The following is an 18,217-nucleotide window of genomic DNA, read 5'->3' on the forward strand; positions in this document are numbered from 1 at the left end:
CATTGAAGAAATTGTGGAGCTGTCGGGAGTGACTTGGAGCTCAGCGGCCAGATTTGTGGCAGTCGGGTGACTGGTTTTTCCATCATGACAATGCCCCTGCTCACACAGCCCTGTCTGTACGACAATTCTTGACCAAAAATGGTATGACCCCTGTTCCTCACCCTCCATACTCACCCGACCTTGCCCCGTGTGATTTTCTTTTTTGTTTCCTTGAATGAAAAGAGACATGAAAGGAAAGCGTTTTGCTGATGTTGCTGAGGTGAAGGAAAAAACGATGGAGGCGCTGTCAAGCATCTCAAAAGATGAATTTAGACAATGTTTTGAAAAATGGAATAAAAGACTAGACAAGTGTATTGGTGTAAGTGGAGAGTACTTTGAAGGGGATTGAAGGTTTGTGCTTAAAATTTGAATAAATAAGTTTAAAAAAAAATATGTTCGGTTTCTTTTGGATACCCCCTCATATAATGATACAGTCCAGTCCAGTAAATTGCTGCTGGCCCTCACCAGGACAGTTGTTCTTGGTTTCAGATCAAGATAAAAGATTGTGCATGGAAACATTAGCTAGAGGTGAGAATTGTCAAGTTTTTCCATCAAATTTTCAACAGACATTTTAGTAATAATGAAATGTTTTGTCATTAAATAGCCTATGGATTTTTCAGGGCTGCCCCACTTGTTACATATTTGTTTTCTTGTTTAACATTTTATTTAGGATGGGCAGGTGATTTATCTGTAGATGTATCTGAAGCTGCAACACTTGTATTATCTCAGATAGATATAAGAAGTAAGCCTGAAGACTGTCCAAAACTCGAGCATTTATCATGGTCTAAAGGAGGTTTTCATCAGCTAGAGTCTGCTTTTGAGAGCCCGAGCCAAACCGTGAAGAAGTTTATTTTGAACTCATTATGCATGAAAGTGAGTAGTGTATGCCTTGTAATAATCTTAATACATGAATCTAAATCAATATATGAATACATACATTCATTTGTTCTGAAATCCATATACTGTATTAGAAATGGAAGTAAAATCCCTCATCGGAAGCCAGGACACTATGTTCACTTTCTTAATTTACTATATATTCTCCCCCCCACACACACAAAAATACTGTGACATGTTGCGCTATGCAGCGACACCCCTCCCCCCGCCAGCGGTTATGTAACGCTATCGGATTGCTGTCGTTACTAAGGTAACAGGCAAGTCAACACTCCTTTGTCTACCCGCCCAACGGTGACGTCGCCGAGGGATACCGCGGTTGCTAGGCAGCAGTAAACCACTCCCGATATTGTTGCTAACAACACGGCGCCAGACAACAGTGTTGCCTATTACGTGGCTGTTTTCTGTGTTGTCCGGAACGAGGCTAGATACGGAGCAGTGAAGACTATTCAGAGGGAGTGTGTGATCAGAGTTCTCCATTTACCCAGTGGAGAGTTCCGAGTTAGCCAGCAGTCAGTTCTCCAGTTCTCTAGTTATGAGTCAGTTACCAGTTACTTGCAGTACAGTATCTGTGATACTGTGATATGCCAATGGCAGTAATTGTGTGATTGTAAGAGCGAATGTGGAATAAAATTCGCTATATTCACTTAGGCGTGAAGTTATTTGTCGCGTTATACACCCAACACGTGACAACTGGTGTTTCAGAAGTGGGATTTGGACTTACACACGTGACGAACAAGATTCGAACTCAAGACACGTGACAATACAGTAGAGACAGATTTCTAAGTTTAAAGTGGTGTCACGCAGGACATTACTTAGAATCTTAATGTGACAGTACAGCGTGATCCTCTTGCTGGAGGCCACGGACCTACAGCTGTAAAATCACTCTTTAGGCACCAGTGGTAACCAGATGTAGGCACATATCTTAGTCCTTGTGATATTGTACCTGGTCATATAAGGTACTGAATGTAATTATCACTAGCATCCATATACAATAATGTGTGATACTCCAGATTTGTTAATAAATGCCATAACATGTTTCTGCTTTAATTCAGATTATATTCATGTGCCTAGGTGAAGTGGGATTCTTTATGGAGTTTGCTCACCAACTTGGAGGAGCTGAATGTAATGTATTGTATGACAGACATACGGAGCGTATGCTCTCAGAAGAACCTCCGTAAACTGGCATTACCTATATGCATTATTAGAGGTACATTATACATATAATAATACATACATTTCCACTGATATATGTTTAGGCTTCTGAATAAACAAGAGTTTCTTTGGAATGCAGTTATTTTCCCACCTGGCACTGATTCATTTATGGATGAGTCTTTTACATATGTATTACAGACTCAAATACAACATGTATTCTTGTCTCATATAGATTTCTTAATGATACATCTTGAGCTGTACACAGCCATCTTCAGGTACATATACATTTTTGCCAAAACTGTTTCACTATATATGTTATTTTTTCACTCCATCCTCAGACTTTTCATGCAACAGCAAATGTGCAAGGGAGGTTTCATGGCTGTGCTAAATTTTCCCTTCTGTCCCTGCATTCTTGCTCCTTCAGATACTTGGATACAAGATAAATTGGAGTTCACTGTTTGTTATGAACTACTATTCAGGTTCTGGTGACATTTTATATGAAAGGTCTTTGCATAAAATTTGACACTCATTTGGATTTCTAGCTATATTGACCAGCTACACAAAGCATACTTTATATAATGCCATAAATGGACTTCTCCATCTGTAGGTGTATCATAAACTGGTTCGCAGATGTTATTGGACTTTGGTATTGTACATTATAATGCTTTTGAAATATGAATTTTTCTCATTTTATCTGATACACTTTGTGTTTTGCAGAAATGTCATTTATAAACCAGTTGAAAGTAAGTTCAATAAGTTGCAAGGAACACTTGAGACTTTTGTATACTACATCATGGAATACACTGTTTCCAGTCTTGTTTTATACTTGGTGAATGAATTAATGTTTCATTTCCATGATTGTTTTAGAAAAGGAAGGGTCAGACAGCAGCCAGACGTCGGAATCACATGATATAATTCAAGTAGTTGTTGAGACATGCCCTAATATTGAAGAATTTGAGTTTACTCCATGTTTTCGCTGGTAAACCATCAGACTTTTAATGCATGTAGCTTTGAGTATGAGTATGAGGGGTGACTCATAGAAACTGGCCCTTGCACTGCAACCTTCAATGATCTATTGTGCTTCCCCTTTGGATTAACCCTTTATTAATCCTACACTTCCAATGAAATGTAGGACTTTATTTATCGGGGTGTCATGAAAGTCACTTGGTTCTATGAAGAATTTACCTAGGTGGTGATATCTTAGGTATTTTTTATTGCTAGTGGGGTGGGACTAAGTCCCTTGTGCTGTGGCCACTTCTGGCCTATTGTACCAGCCCCAGATGATAGATGAGGGTGATTGTGGAGCAGTTGCTGGAATGAAGATTAGCAGGGGAAACCGAAGTACTCGGAGAAAACCTGCGCCAGGGCCACTTTGTCCACCATGAATCCCACTTGACCAGACCCGGGATCGAACCCAGGCCACCGCAGTGGGAAGCCAGCGACTAACCGCTTGAGCTATGGCACGGCTGATATCTTAGATAAGTTATAGCCTCACAATCACATAAGATATGTGTGGCTGAACAATCTTCTTGTAGGCACCTTTCACAAGTTGGGTCATCTGTCAGCCCCAGTTTGAAAAGGTGCCCTTTTAGTTGGCAGTGTCCAATAAGTAATCCTACCACCCATCTTAATCGATCTCTGTTTAGTTTTAACAGGTCCCTCATTCTTTTGGCAGAGGGTCCTGATATAAATCCTTTTGCCTGTTTAAGTCAATTCATGTTACTTTAATTTACCTAACACACCTCACCATCTTATGTCATTGGCACATGTTAACACTTCGTGGACCGGTGATTTAAATATTTAAATTGTCCTGGGGACCGGCGTTTTTAAACCTACTACCCTAACTTGTGCACTGTTCACTTTAAAAATTAATATAAAATCTCCTAATTAATTTTATGAACTAAAATTTTTGGAGAAGACTTACCAGAGCTCCTAGAAGTGCTTCAGAGTGTGATATTTCTGGAAACCTTCCCCTCTGTGAAGAGGCATGACGCAGAACCTGCAGACATAGGAAGTTTTGCTTCGCTTCTTGTGCACAGCGCACACACGGCACTGCCTAGAAGGATACTTCCCCATCGATTGTTCGCTCATCACAATTTTCATGAGGGTATGTTTCTGCATATCACCCAAGAGTCGCCCAGGGGGTTCCATATGAGGCCTCCATGGGGTGGGAGTAGATGATCCTGGTCGTACTACATCTGTGTCTGACGCAGGTTCTGCCGCCACTGTGAGGTCTGTAGCCCAGGCTTTTGCCACATTCATGAGAAATGCCTTGTATTTCAAAGTTGAATTTTCGTTTAGCTCTTTGAAAACAAAAAATGAATTGAAAAGGGCACAATTTATAAGCCACAAGGCAACTTTCTTCGTCCATTTTACTGTTTTCCTAGGAAGGGAATAATAGGCCAAGTATTGGTCGGCTCTTATCAACTCCCTTCATGAACATATTGTACTGAGAAATACAAAGAGGCTTCTTCTTCACTTGCCCATGTCATCTTTGAAGATCGACCATGCTCGAATTGTGAATAGTGGATATCATATTCACAACACGAGTATCCCTCCAGGACTGAAGAAGAATGTCCCCCTTCCTCCTGAATGTGGTGTCACCATGTTTCAGGGATTTACATTCCTCTTTCAGATCTGGAGGAAGGCCTCTGTTCACCCTAATTGTACCACAAATACGTACTTTCCTTGAAAGTAGGTATTCTGCAGTTGCCACACTGTTATAAAAATTATCTTGATAAACGTGATAATTTTGATCCAGATAGGATCCAAAATGGAAACAATAGTTTCTTGCAATTTCTTGCCTTCACCGGAATAAATTTCTAAATTTCCAATATAGCCTGAAGTGCTTTCTGTGACTACACGAACAAGTAGGCCATTCTTTGTCAGTTTCCCAGTATTATACGTTCGAAAACGAAGCCTTCCCCTCCAAGGAATCACAGATTCGTCCAAAGACAGTTGCTGCTCTGGCTTATAAACTGTCTGAAATTTCTCAACGAAAAAGTCTAATAAGGGCTGAATTTTGAAAAGCCTGCCCATTGATTGTGGTTGCAGTTCATTATTATTGAAATGCAAACACCACCATATCTGTTCAAATCTCTTACGACTCATGAGTTTTCCGAAAATGGGAATTTCTAAAAATGGATCAGTGGACCAATAGTCTTTCAAATTATTCCTCTTTGTACACCCCATTAGAATGATTATTGCCAAAAATTTTTTCATTTCTGCTGAAGTGACATCCACATACTTCAACACCTTATAGGTAGTCGTACGCCTCACGGTGTTGGAGATAGTATCTGTTGGTCTCCTGACACAACATGTCAAAGAAACTATCTCCAGAAAACAGTTCAGCTACTTCAGACATTTGCGTAGGGTCCAATGGCATTTGTCTCACCCCTGGATCACCAGTAAACTTTCCCAAAGTGGGTGTTTTGTCCACTTTACTCCATGTGGCTGTCCCCGCAATGCTAGCACTCGCACTTTCATCAGAGCTCTCACCGTCACTTTCATTTTCTCTTCTGGTCACAATATTTTGGCGGCCCCTGTCACTGCCACCGACACTGCCCTAGCTATCAGAAGACGAAGCAGTTGGCAAATCAGATAACTCATCGGAGATCAAATCACAGATTTCTTCTTCTCCGAGAGCTCACACGGCCTTGAACTGCTTCGTCTCTGAGCCATGTTGACACTGAGAATATCTTGCCTCACACATAGAAGCTTCGACTTGAACAAAGGGACTTTTCTTTAGAGTGAGAGGGGAATAGAGAGTGGTCACGTTGCTGACTCAGAAAACAAACATTCCGAAGGTCAGCTACGCAGTACTTTTACAGACACCTGGCCACAAAAGGAAGGAATAGTGTGTTGCAACATAACGTGTCCTAAAAGCCTAAATCTAGGTGACCGGTCTGCCACGTTTAAAACCCAAACGCCTAGGCCTAGGCGTGCAGTCCGCGAAGTGTTACGGTAAAATGCTATTACTGAGATTAGGAGGCTCTGAAGCAGATTCTGTAATTAAATTCTGAAACACAATTATTTATGTATGTATATGTAGGAATGATATATCTGTCATATAGTGATTAGCACCTGCAATACTTGCAGTCTTAAGTAAGGTTTTGTGGGTTTTTCAGTTCTGTAAATTGAATGTCATGTTTTTATTTCCATCCCCCTAAATTTTTTAAAACTAATTTTACAGTCAACCGTTATTTCTCAGTTGATGTGTGACTTTGTGTAACCACACTTCCCCTTACTCACCTTACCTCACTACACTTCACTCACTGGGTTAAGGTGGACGTAGTTGCTCACTATGAGCCATCTGGTAATGACTTTGAGGAATGGGGAGCCAGCTCACATTGGTGAACACAGGATCTTCCTCGGTCATTAAAATGTGCCTTGGCTCCAACAACAGTCCACAAACCTAAATAACCATCTCACAAACTCTTCAACATTTCATTATAATTCTTCACAATTTTACATCATTAACTCTGACACAACATTGCATAGAGTACAAAAAAGCAGGAAGGCATGTTATGTTGTCTCATTGTTTAAAATGACTGAAAACAATGTTTTGTGTGGGTGGATCTGTTCGTAGGGTACGATTAGTTTAGGTTAGATCAGATGAGATTAGATTAGATTAAGTAGGTAGGCAGGTACTTTTATGAACTACATTGTAACCTCGATATAATGATGATTATAACATCATGAAAGTGCTTGTTCTGAAAATGTTTGAATTCCTAACTTTCATTTCATGTGTCATAATGAGATACTGTGGTTAAAAATGAATTTCACACAAGCAATAGTATCTATATTTTAGCCTACGTTCCTTAATTTAAAAGAATAAAAGAAGGCTTATGAAATCACTTTGCTGTCTATGTGCCCCATGCATGCATGTATGTGTGTGTTGTCATTGTTGCCAGTGATGTGGACAACCATGGTTGGCTTTTGGAAGGGGTGTGAATGTAACACATTTGTGTTTTCAGTGGATCAGAGAATGAACACACCTGTTCTAAACATCAGGAATCATCATTTGTGCTGTTTTCAAAATGGAAAAACCTCCGTCGGCTCAAACTGGAGGGGCTAAAGTGTGTTCGGTCTGGGAACTTTTTCATGCAGGTAAGTGTGATATATATAATGAAATCTTAGTATATCACAGGTACTGGGGGATAGCTTAAATGCCTATGTTAGAGGCTACCCATTCCACATGCAAAACATTTTGACTTGAACTAGCTTACCCAATTTAAAATGATTTGGCTTCTTGGAACCTTACCATTTCTTTCAATATTAAAGTGCTTCCTAAATTTACATTGTGTCTGAGTAGCTGAATCGTTATTTTTAAAAAAGCTGTGCACAGCAGTTGCATGATGCTCACATGACTAATGCTCCATGACAACCAATAGGCTTTGAACTGCTTTCTACACAGCCACAACAATCAGCATGTTCTCTGCTGGCATATGCATTTGGCATCAATTTCAAATCATCTGATAAATTCTTCCACATCCTGTATATAAAACTCATTCTCTGTAACTTTATTCTTATTGCTTAATACAATTAATTTTCCAGACATTTCAGCTGTGAAATTAACTTACATATTATAGGTTGGCCTACTGGATGTAAGAAGTGTGCCTGACTTCACCAGAGTGAACCCTCAAGAAAATTCACCGTACATATCCTGACATATTATAACTGTATATCAGTTTACTTGGAGGCCCTAAAATAGTCTGAGTTTTAACTGTAGTGCATCTATGCTCTCTGTTCCTGTTGTCTCTCTAAAACATTGTTGAGGGTACATCATCCGTTGAATAGGCAACCCTAGGTAAGGTAAAGTTGTCCCTGTGCTTAACTAATTAAGTGCTAAGTCATGAAGACGTATGGGGGAATGGATGTATAGATCCTCATTTTCTTGACCTCAGCACATGATGGAGGTGAGTGGTCAGCTTCACACCCTGGCCGCTTTACCCCCGGGAAAAAGCTCCTGATACCTGTTGTATATGAGGTTGGGTGGACCCCAGAGCTGGTCTGGATGATTGGAGAAGTAAAAATTCTTGGCCCTACCAGGACTCGAACTCCAACCCCTTGGTCATCCAGCCCATAGCCAGGTGCTATACCGACTACGCTATCCCAGCTCCTGAGTAAGCAGCCCTACAGAAGAAAAATCCTGTGTGTCCAATGAGACGTCCGGTGTAGCTGTTATTGTTTGTACTGTATGGTGAAAATAGAATGTAGTAACTTTGTATTAATAATGTATTGAGCCGTGACATGAACTAAGGATGGTGCTCCTCAGGTTTCAACTGCAGTGTCACTGCAGTTTTGTAATATAAGGAGTGTGTGGAGAGTTTTGGTGGAGAAACCTGTTGTAAGACATCCACTATGAAGATCAAGAATGTAATAGGAGTATAATATTAAGACAGGCCTTAGCTAAGGGAGATAAGTTTTGGGGATGTGGGATAGATGCAGCTTGCCCAGGATCATTTGCAGTAACAGGTTTTGATATTAGCATGGCCAAAAATCCGGATTCAGCTACCGCAGTTTTAGTTTAATTTCATTTACTTAAAATTCTCTCCTTTTATCATTCAGTTTTGTACATTCTTGTACTGTGTTGAGCATCACAGTATTTCAGCAATGCCAATTCCCGTACGACTTTTTGTGTGTTAATCATATTAAATTCGGGGCAGGGGACTTCTCACCAATTCCTTTATATTAACATAGGCACTAAGCAGGTCGGTCTAGAGGTAACACTGTAGGCTCATTATTTAAAGGTGGTCAGTTTGAATCTCATCTAGGTCACTGGCTGTTCTGACTGAAGTTTTTCAAGATTTTCCTTAGTTCCTTAAGGCAAATGCTAGGATAGTACAGTAATCTGTTTAGGCAGTGACCACTTCCTTCCACACCCTTTGAAGTCCAGTATTCATCAGTTGTCTGGCCTTGCAATGCTATATGATATTGATACTGAAAGCAGTGTTAAATACGTAATCCACCAAAATATTAACATTAGTGACTGAAATTGACAGTTAAAAAATTTAAGTGCATTCTGCACCACTTTATGTTCCATTAAAACCAGAATTTACAGCACGTAATTAAAGCGGAGTCAGATGTATTGCAGAGAGAGAGTGTGCATGTACATGCTTGTGCCACTCTAGTCTGTGAAAATCGATTTTATTTCAGATTTTCAAGTCTTGTGAGAATCTGGAAAGTATTTCACTAAAAAATCTTGGTCTCAGGGGGAACTGCAACTACTTGTTTGAACTCTGCAGTGCTCTGAAATGTTGCAAGAATTTGAGAGATTTTAGGTAAGTACATGTGTAATAATGTCTTTGTCTCTTTGAATGAAAGCATTAATATATATCTGTAGTTAGTCGTGCCTACACTGTGTTCCACACTGAAAATAAATTGACTTCTATGGTGAACTGCACCGTGAGGAGAATACACACATTTGTCTGAGTGTCCCTCTTCAGGTTTTCATAAAATTTTCTGTGCAGCACCTCTACTACAATTCATGAATAGCATAGAAATGTTTCAGTATCTGCTAAGTAGGATTGCCAACATTTTACCGAATCAGAAACAATCTTGATGAAAATTGTGTATCATAATGTGTGCAGGAAAGTACGAAGGGGTACCCAAAAGAAACTGAACTTATTTTCTTTAAACTTATTTATTCAAATTTTAAGCACAAACCTTCAATCTCCTTCAAAGTACTCTCCACTTAGACTAATACACTTGTCTAGTCTTTTATTCCATTTTTCAAAACATTGTCTAAATTCATCTTTTGAGATGCTTGACAGCGCCTTCATCGTTTTTTCCTTCGCCTCAGCAACATCAGCAAAACGCTTTCCTTTCATGTCTCTTGTCATTCGAGGAAACAAAAAAAAAGTCGCACGGGGCAAGATCGGGTGAGTATGGAGGGTGAGGAACAGGGGTCATACCATTTTTGGTCAAGAATTGTTGTACAGACAGGGCTGTGTGAGCAGGGTCATTGTCATGATGGAAAAACCAGTCACCCGGCTGCCACAAATGTGGCTGCTTCCGCCACAAACTGTTGCGTAATCTTTTCAAAACTTCCAAGTAGAAAGCCTGGTTAACTGTCTGAGCCTGTGGAACAAACTCTGAATGGACAACTCCTCTCACATCAGAAAACAAACCAGCATTGTTTTCATGTTTGATTTCACCTGACGAGCTTTCTTGGGGCAAGGCGAACTTGAAGTCTTCCACTGGCTTGATTGTTGCTTTGTTTCAGGATCGTAAGCATAGCACCAGGTTTTGTCACCGGTGATAATTTTTTAAAAAAAGTTTTGATCATTTCGGGACTCTTCTTTCAAAGCACAGCATGCTTCCACGCGACCATGTTTTTGTTCAACAGTCAGCAGTTGTGGCACAAATTTCGCAGCCACATTTTTCATTCCCAAATCTTCTGTCAAAATTCGCTGAACTGAGCTCCAAGTCACTCCCAACAGCTCCACAATTTCTTCAATGGTCTGTCGTCGATCTTCCTTGATGATTTCACGAATTTTTTCAACATTTTCATGTGTTCGGGCCGTGGAAGGACAACCAGAATGAGGTTTGTCATCAATTGACATTTCACCTTTTTTGAAACGGGAAAACCACTCAAAACTTGAGTTTTCCCCATAGCATCGTCCTTGTACGCCGTTTTTAACATTTCAAGAGTTTCTGTTCCACTTTTCCTGAGCAAAAAGCAGAATTTCACTGCCGCACGCTGTTCACGAAAATCAGCCATTGCAAAAACGACGATCACACAAAATAGTTGTCACTATAAACTCTGCCGAAACTAGTCCTTACCTTCTGAAGCAACGTAATCAGCTTATCAACTCAGGAATGTTAGCTCTATGCGCTCATAGCGGCAAAACACGGTACTACAAAAGTTCTGCCCACAGAAAAATTAGTGTTTCTTTTGGGTACCCCATCGTATATGGGACTATTGAAATTTGACATTAGGATTGAAACTGTCATCATATCCTACAAAGGCAACACCTATGAGGTATTTCTTGAGTAGTCCATATCAGAGGTCCCCATGCTGGCACATAACAATATTTACATGTCTGTTTCCTCTTTCTGCCCACATTGACAGGCTGTTACAGTTTTGGTAAAAGGCTCTTTTCATCATGGCTCCTACATGCCCAGTAATTTCATTGCAAGGAAAATCTGATGTGAATGTGAAAACCTGTTCTCAAATTGTTACTGTCAAGATGGTGGCTGCATGGTTCATAACATTTGAACTGAAAGATCTAGAGAAAGATATCAAACAAAACAAACTCTGTGGTTTCAGTCCGCAAGTGAACTATACCGACCAAGTGACCACGGCTTGTCGGTGAACTTAGTGCCGACTTTAGCGAATAGAGGGTGTTGCATGTTCAGGGCAATGAATTTTATGTTTTCTAGACCAGGAGGGAAAGACATATGACACATAAAGCCAATGTATGTCCAAAAATCCCTGTATGCAGGCTGGTTTATAAAGATTTTTAACATAATATTTATCGTTGTTCTTATTAAATCTTTTACCAAGTGCTGGACCATATTACAGAGTAATACAAGTCTATTCTTAGTAAATTTTATCCTGTGTTAAAAGGTTTTCTCGTTTGATTTCTATACAGGCATGTATAGCCATGGATGTTGATGTGCCTCTAAGCATTCACACACCTGTGTTGGTTCCTGGGTCTGCTTTCATTGAAACGTCTGACAAATGAATGCTTGTAGTTACTATAGGATTCTGACAATGGTGTATAACACACAGAGATATTGGGTTTTCGGACTTTATCCATCGTCCTGGTTTTTAAAATAACTAAGAAAAAACACGACATTTCGGAAACTGGATCTGTTTCCGTCCTCAGGTGAGGTAAAACACCTATTCTGTTGGGTCCTTTAGAAAGAGGTAGCCTCAATCACTGGACAACCGATGTCACAATACACAAAGGTTATAAACACCTGAGACCAGGCTAAGTCCATGAGAGCTCTCATTGACTTAGCCATGGGACCCAACAGAATAGGTGTTTTACCTCACCTGAGGACGGAAACAGATCCAGTTTCCAAAACGTCGTGTTTTTTCTTAGTTATCTTAAAAACCAGGACGATGGATAAAGTTTGAAAACCCAATATCCCAAATGAATGTTTGGTATATGTGTGTGTTGACACACGCAGATGGTGGTCTATGAAGATGGAGAAAACTGATTGTCGCTTCCATTGAGTTGGCATCACAAAACCTTTTGCATCATCGTGTGTCATGTTTTTTTTGTTTTTTTTTTGCAGCACATTTACCCGGCATTCCTCAAACCCTGCTGAGGTGGAAAATTTCTTTGAAGTTAATGAAACTTTTCATATTGGCAGAAAAGCATGAAGTTTAAGAGATCAATATATTAGTATATCTGTTTAATTCCTTTTAAATAAAGGCTGAAATCCTGGTTCTGTAACAGACTCAGAGTTCATGTTTTGTACATTGGTTTGTGACCAGTTGAAATTGTGTGATGATAGATCTTTGAAAGATACGCACCTTTTGTTAGGTAATTTCATATACAGTCTGAAGCATCGGTGCAGTAGCACATGGAATCCATGTTTAGCTTTCAGTTTGCTGATGAACAGTTGGAATGTGTGAATGTGTGGTTATAGATTGCAAACCTGTTTACCTGTCAGGAATTATGAACATGGTGATTATGTGTAACTTTAAGGTTTTTATCTAATGAATCTGTATTATTGGAAATAATGTGCAGAAATTTCATGTTTACTTACAGAATTGAGCAGCCTAATATCTTAGTAACAGACAGACTGTTCATGGCATTACAGAGATGTCCTCTGATAGAAAGGGTTTGTGTGATCAGTACTGAGAACAGCCGTCTGTCAAGTGAATCATCAGTGATAAATTTAGTATCTGGGGCCCCAAAACTTGTCTTCCTGTACATATGGCTGTTCAGACTGACTCAGGTAGCATGCAGACAAATTAGAAGGTGTATCTCTGAAAGGTATGTGTATTTTGGGTAATTATGTATAAATTGAGTTGTAAAATGTTCACAAGCAAATTCATCCATAGTTATAGTTCACATGGTTCCAGATAGCCACAGCATTATGTTTCATGTTGTTGTGACATGATGGCTGAAAGCTGGAATAGTTTATTGAATAGATGCATCAATTGGTAGCCAACTTCCACAGCAATAGAGGAATTGATGGAAGGAGTGTTTCCCCTATGGTCTGTGCTGAGATTGTCTGGTGAGAACCAACTGGACAAACAAACAAGTCAATACTGGGTCAGTGTTTGGAGTCAGAGGTTAGCAGCCATTTCCTAGCAACAACTAGTGACAACAGAATAACAAACAGAAGACTTCATGTGCACTATAGTTATAGTGATATAGAGAGTGTGCATGTCAGACTGTTATAGTCATTTTTACTTACGAGTTATAAGCATTATTGGTACATGGAATGTAAGAAGTCTCTGTAGGGCAGTTTCGCTGATGACAGTTAACGGAAGAAATATCAAAATATAAGTTAGATGTAGTGGGAATACAGAAAGTCAGATGGGACAGAGGTGGCACTGAACCAGCAGACAAATATACATCTTTCTGTTGAAAGGGGATTGAGAATGATCAATTAGGAACAGTTTTTTTTCTTATGCATAAGAGAATCATAACAGCAGTTAAGAGGGTAGAGTTTGTTAGTGATAGGATGTTGTACATGATACTGAGAGAGGTCACTGCTGTGATATAATTGTTCTGAATGTTCTTGACCTAACAAAGGATAAAACTGATGATATGAAGGACAGCTTCTGTGATGAACTAGAATGTGTATTCGATAAATTACCTAAATAGCAAAGAACAAAGAACAGTGGAACTAGAGAACAGTCATTACTGGGTAACAGCTGTGTAACACACAGCAGTGGAATAACTGTTGGAAGTGTTGCAGCTGAACCCCAAAAGCAAATGTTATGCTTTACATATATCATGAAAATCTAAGAACAAAAATTTTTTTTTAATCCTTGGTTAGCAGGCATGGCATAATAACCCCTTCTGATGTAAAAAGTAATGTATGTTGAACATTCCAGGAGAATAAAACAAATGTTGGTTGTATAGGTGTAAATATTGTGACGTATTGCGCTATGCATGACACCCCCTCCCCCGCCAGCGGTGACATAACAACATTGGAGCACTGTCGCTGCTACGGTAACAGGCCAGTCAACACTCCGCCCCCACCCCCACGGTGACGTAACAACACTTCCCCCTGTGACATAACAGGGGATACCACTGTTGACACAGGCAACAAGGAATGGTATAAAAATTGTGAATTGCGTAAGTGTACGAGCGAATGTGGAATAAATTTGCTACATTCAATATGGCGTAAAGTTATTTGTTGTGTTACAAACACCCAACACGTGACAATTTGGTGTCAGAAGTGTTTACAAACTGAAACACGCCTCAGTTTAAGGGGAATTGTTGAATTCACAAGTACATTGAGTGTTGTCCTACAGAAAAAAAAATGGAGAAGCAAGATATGCAGCGATCAATCAAAATGCTGGCAAAGGCAGAGCCTATAGAAAAACCAATGAAGAAGATTTCCTGGCAAAAATGGACACCGAAAGAAAACCCGACAAAGAAGATTTCATGGCAAAATTAGACGCCAACCAAGAGAAGGCAGATGCCGATAGAAAAGCTTGGCGAGAAGAGATGGCTGCAGAAACGGAAGTGATCAAAGCAAGGACGAAAGGCATGCAAGAAAATATGGGCACCAGCCACAAGGAGATAGTGGCCGAAAGCAAACCTGAAATGGACATAAAGACGATGGCCTGCCAAGAAACAATGGAGGCGCATGTAGAAGAAGAAGAGATGATGGCCCGCCAGGAGATAGAGCCACGTCTAGGAGAAGAACAGCTAACCTCACTGGACAGGAAACCTGAGGCAGCAGAACAACAAGAAGTCCCAACGAAGGTGCCGTAGTGAAACCAGTCAAAGGACAGAAGAGGAGGCATAGGGGCAAGAAGCAAGCTGCAGGGCGATGTGGAGAGCCGAAGAAACTGACCCGAGGAGATTGTGGATCCCGGATGAAGTTGGCTGCCGCCTGCAGGAAGGTATCCTGCTGTGCAGCAGTGGCACGACACAGGAGAGATGCCTTCAAGAAAGAACGGACCCAAAATCAGGGTGGGTGCTAGAAGAAATGTGTCGCCAATCCTGGAAGGATGACCCACCATGCAGGAGTGGCATGGCACAAGGGACACATGGTCAGGAACAACCAGACTTGGAACAACGTTGCAAGAGGAGACTTCAGGTGGAACTGGAGGGCAGCATGGGAGTGAAGAATGAACACACAAGACGGCGGCTGCATCTTGGGGACGAGAGAACAGCCAGCCGAACCCTCAGGAAGACCCTAGGGCTGTATATCGAGCAACAAGCAGTAGAGATTTCCAGCAGGTTACAGAACATCAAAAACTGGACACTGTGGAGGGTCGACCCCCCCGAAACACCAGCCTCCCTGGCATGAATGGAGAATGAAAGTGATGANGAAACAAGGAATAGAGGAGGAACCAGTGATATAGAAACACCAGCCTCCCTGGCATGAATGGAGAATGAAAGTGATGAGTGAATGTGATACAGTGGATTGACGAATGCTGGACCATGGAATTGCTCGGGACGAACACTCCTAAGAGGGGAGCAGAGGATGTAACGGCTGGAGAATAGTCGCTGCAAGAGGAATAGCTGGACAAAAAGAAGAAGTCATTACGAGAACAGCCTGCAAAGAAAAGGAACAGGGATGTACCGTTAGGCTATTCGGGACAAACAGCCTTAAGAAGGGAGCATTGTGATGTATTGTGCTATGCAGGACACCCCCTCCCCACCAGCGGTGACGTAACATCAGGGCGCTGTCACTGCTACGGTAACAGGCCAGTCAACACTCCACCCCCTTCCCCGGCACTTCCCACTGTGACATAACAGGGATACCGCTGTTGACACAATCAAGAGGGAATGGTATAAAAAGCCGGCTGAGCAGTATGTGAAGAGAGTGTATGATCAGGAATAACACAGTGTGGATCGTGAAGTCACCGAGTGCAGTTGAAGTCTAGCAGTCGCCGAAAGCAGAGGAAGTAATTTTTATACTGCTAATGGCAGTAATTGTGTAATTGTGAATTGTATAAGTGTACGAGCGAATGTGGAATAAATTCGCTACATTCAATACGGCGTAAAATTATTTGTCGCATTACAAACACCCAACATGTGACAATACTATGGGTTTGAAAATGTAAACCATATAAAATTAATTCACATGTTTCCAAACAGATGCCTCACAGTTATCGCAGAACATCTGTGTGGTTATATAACATTGTCTAGTTATGAAGGCAAATCGAAAAGTCTTTCCCCCTATTTTTTTCAGCCACAGTAATACACACACAGGGATATCAAAATAGAGACAGTGTTCTAAGTATCTTGACTATTTTTCCACATAGTCACCACCCCGGTTCAGACATTTGTCTGATCCCACCACTAGTTTGGAGATGCTGTTGTAGAATTCGGCCGGTTGAGTGTGGAACCACTGCTGGACAGCGGTTTTTGCTCGTCAGAAATGAACCTCTGGCCTGCCAGGAACTTCTTCAGTTGACTGAACACATGGTAATCACTGGGGACGAGGTCTGGATTATACAGTGCATGCTCCATAATCTCCCATCTGAATGATTGCAGTCATGCCAGGGGATTCTTGTGGACAATGTGGTTCTTCTCCATGACAACACCAGGTCTCATGTGGCAACCAGGACTGCCCGACTGCAGTTGTTCAGATAGGAGATTATGGAGCATGCACTGTATAGTTCAGACCTCACCCCCAGTGATTACCACGTGTTCGGTCCACTGAAGAAGTTCCTGGCAGGCCAGAGGTTCATTTCTGATGACAACGTGAAAACTGCTTTCCGGCGGTGGTTCTGCACTCAACCGGCCAAATTCTACAACAGCGGCATCTCCAAACTAGTGGTGCGATTGGACAAATGCCTGAACCGGGGTGGTGCCTGTGTGGAAAAATAGTCAAAGGTACTTAGGACACTGTTTGTACAGGGTTGGGCACAGAAACTTCCTTTTTGTGAAGATGCATTGTGAAGGGAGGGGAGGTCGCAGAAAAGTGGGGATAGGCTCTGCGAACACAGCAGTCGCGGAAGTTTCTGTCTAATACCCCTCAGTAGGAAACATGAGGTGGACAAGTGAGCAGCGTGCGTTTGCTGTCGAAGCCTATTTTTCGAACAACCATTCCTACGTGGCGGTGCAGCGTGCGTTCCGTACTCACATTGGAATTAAGCCTAGAGGTCCTGTTCCCAGCCGGAAATTGATTGTTTTATGGGTAGAGGACTTTAGGACAACCGGGAGTGTGGTGGAAAAATCATGAGGACGACAACGGACCGTTACGACTCCAGAAAATGTGAAGGCAGTTCAGCAGTCGATTTTGAGATCTTTTTTGTACCAGCTCTTGAAGAAATGCATCTAGGAAATGTCTGGTTCTAACAGGATGGTGCCGCGGCCCACACAGCCCGAGCTTCGATGACAGTTTTGAGGGCAAAGTTCCCCAGACGGCTCATCTCGCTTCAAGGTGACATCCCATGGGCAGTGCACTCACCTGATCTAACACACTGTGATTTTTTTATGGGGATACCTCAAGGCAGAGGTTTCTAAACATTGCCCCACAAACCTGCTTCAGCTGAAGAATGTTATTCAGCAGGAAGTAGCCCAAATTCCGATGTACATGTTGGAACATGCAGAGGGGAACTTCAGAAAACGGTTGCATCAGTGCATAGAGAACGGTGGCCACCACCTTCAAGATACAGTAAAACTTGGTTATAGCAACATCGGTTTCTGCGACACCTTGTCCATTGCGTCAAATATTCAATGGTACGAACTAATTCCTCATAAAGCAACTGTTTTTATACCTTGCTTAGTACGACATGCACAAATGCATCAACCTCGTATGTAACGTCATTTTCTTTCCTGAATTTCTCTGATATCGTGGGAAAGTTCGATGTGTCTGCCCACCCTCACTTTCTCTACTTGCTGACGTGACTGTNTTACTCTCCAAATATAATTAGAATGATCAAGTCAAGGATGATCAGGTGGGCAGGGCATGTAGCACAAATGGGGGAGATGAGGAATGTATATAGAATATTGGTGGGGAAGCCAGG

At 41.3% G+C, this 18,217-nt stretch overlaps 1 protein-coding gene across 7 annotated transcripts in view; it reads left to right on the forward strand.

The window, feature by feature from the left end:
- Window positions 1-18,217, forward strand: part of LOC111861597 — a 36,253-nt gene that overhangs the window by 14,726 nt on the left and 3,310 nt on the right. For 3 of the 7 annotated variants that reach the window (XM_023846289.2, XM_023846294.2, XM_033750379.1), the window contains 6 exons: window positions 710-912; window positions 2,005-2,140; window positions 2,953-3,064; window positions 7,062-7,194; window positions 9,244-9,368; window positions 12,816-13,043. In XM_023846289.2, the coding sequence (XP_023702057.1) occupies window positions 710-912; window positions 2,005-2,140; window positions 2,953-3,064; window positions 7,062-7,194; window positions 9,244-9,368; window positions 12,816-13,043 (937 nt within the window). The other 4 variants (XM_023846290.2, XM_023846291.2, XM_023846292.2 and 1 more) reach the window with 4 other exon arrangements.

The sequence above is a fragment of the Cryptotermes secundus genome, unplaced genomic scaffold (genome assembly GCF_002891405.2).
Source record: "Cryptotermes secundus unplaced genomic scaffold, Csec_1.0 scaffold2489, whole genome shotgun sequence".
In the NCBI taxonomy this organism is placed as follows: domain Eukaryota; kingdom Metazoa; phylum Arthropoda; class Insecta; order Blattodea; family Kalotermitidae; genus Cryptotermes; species Cryptotermes secundus.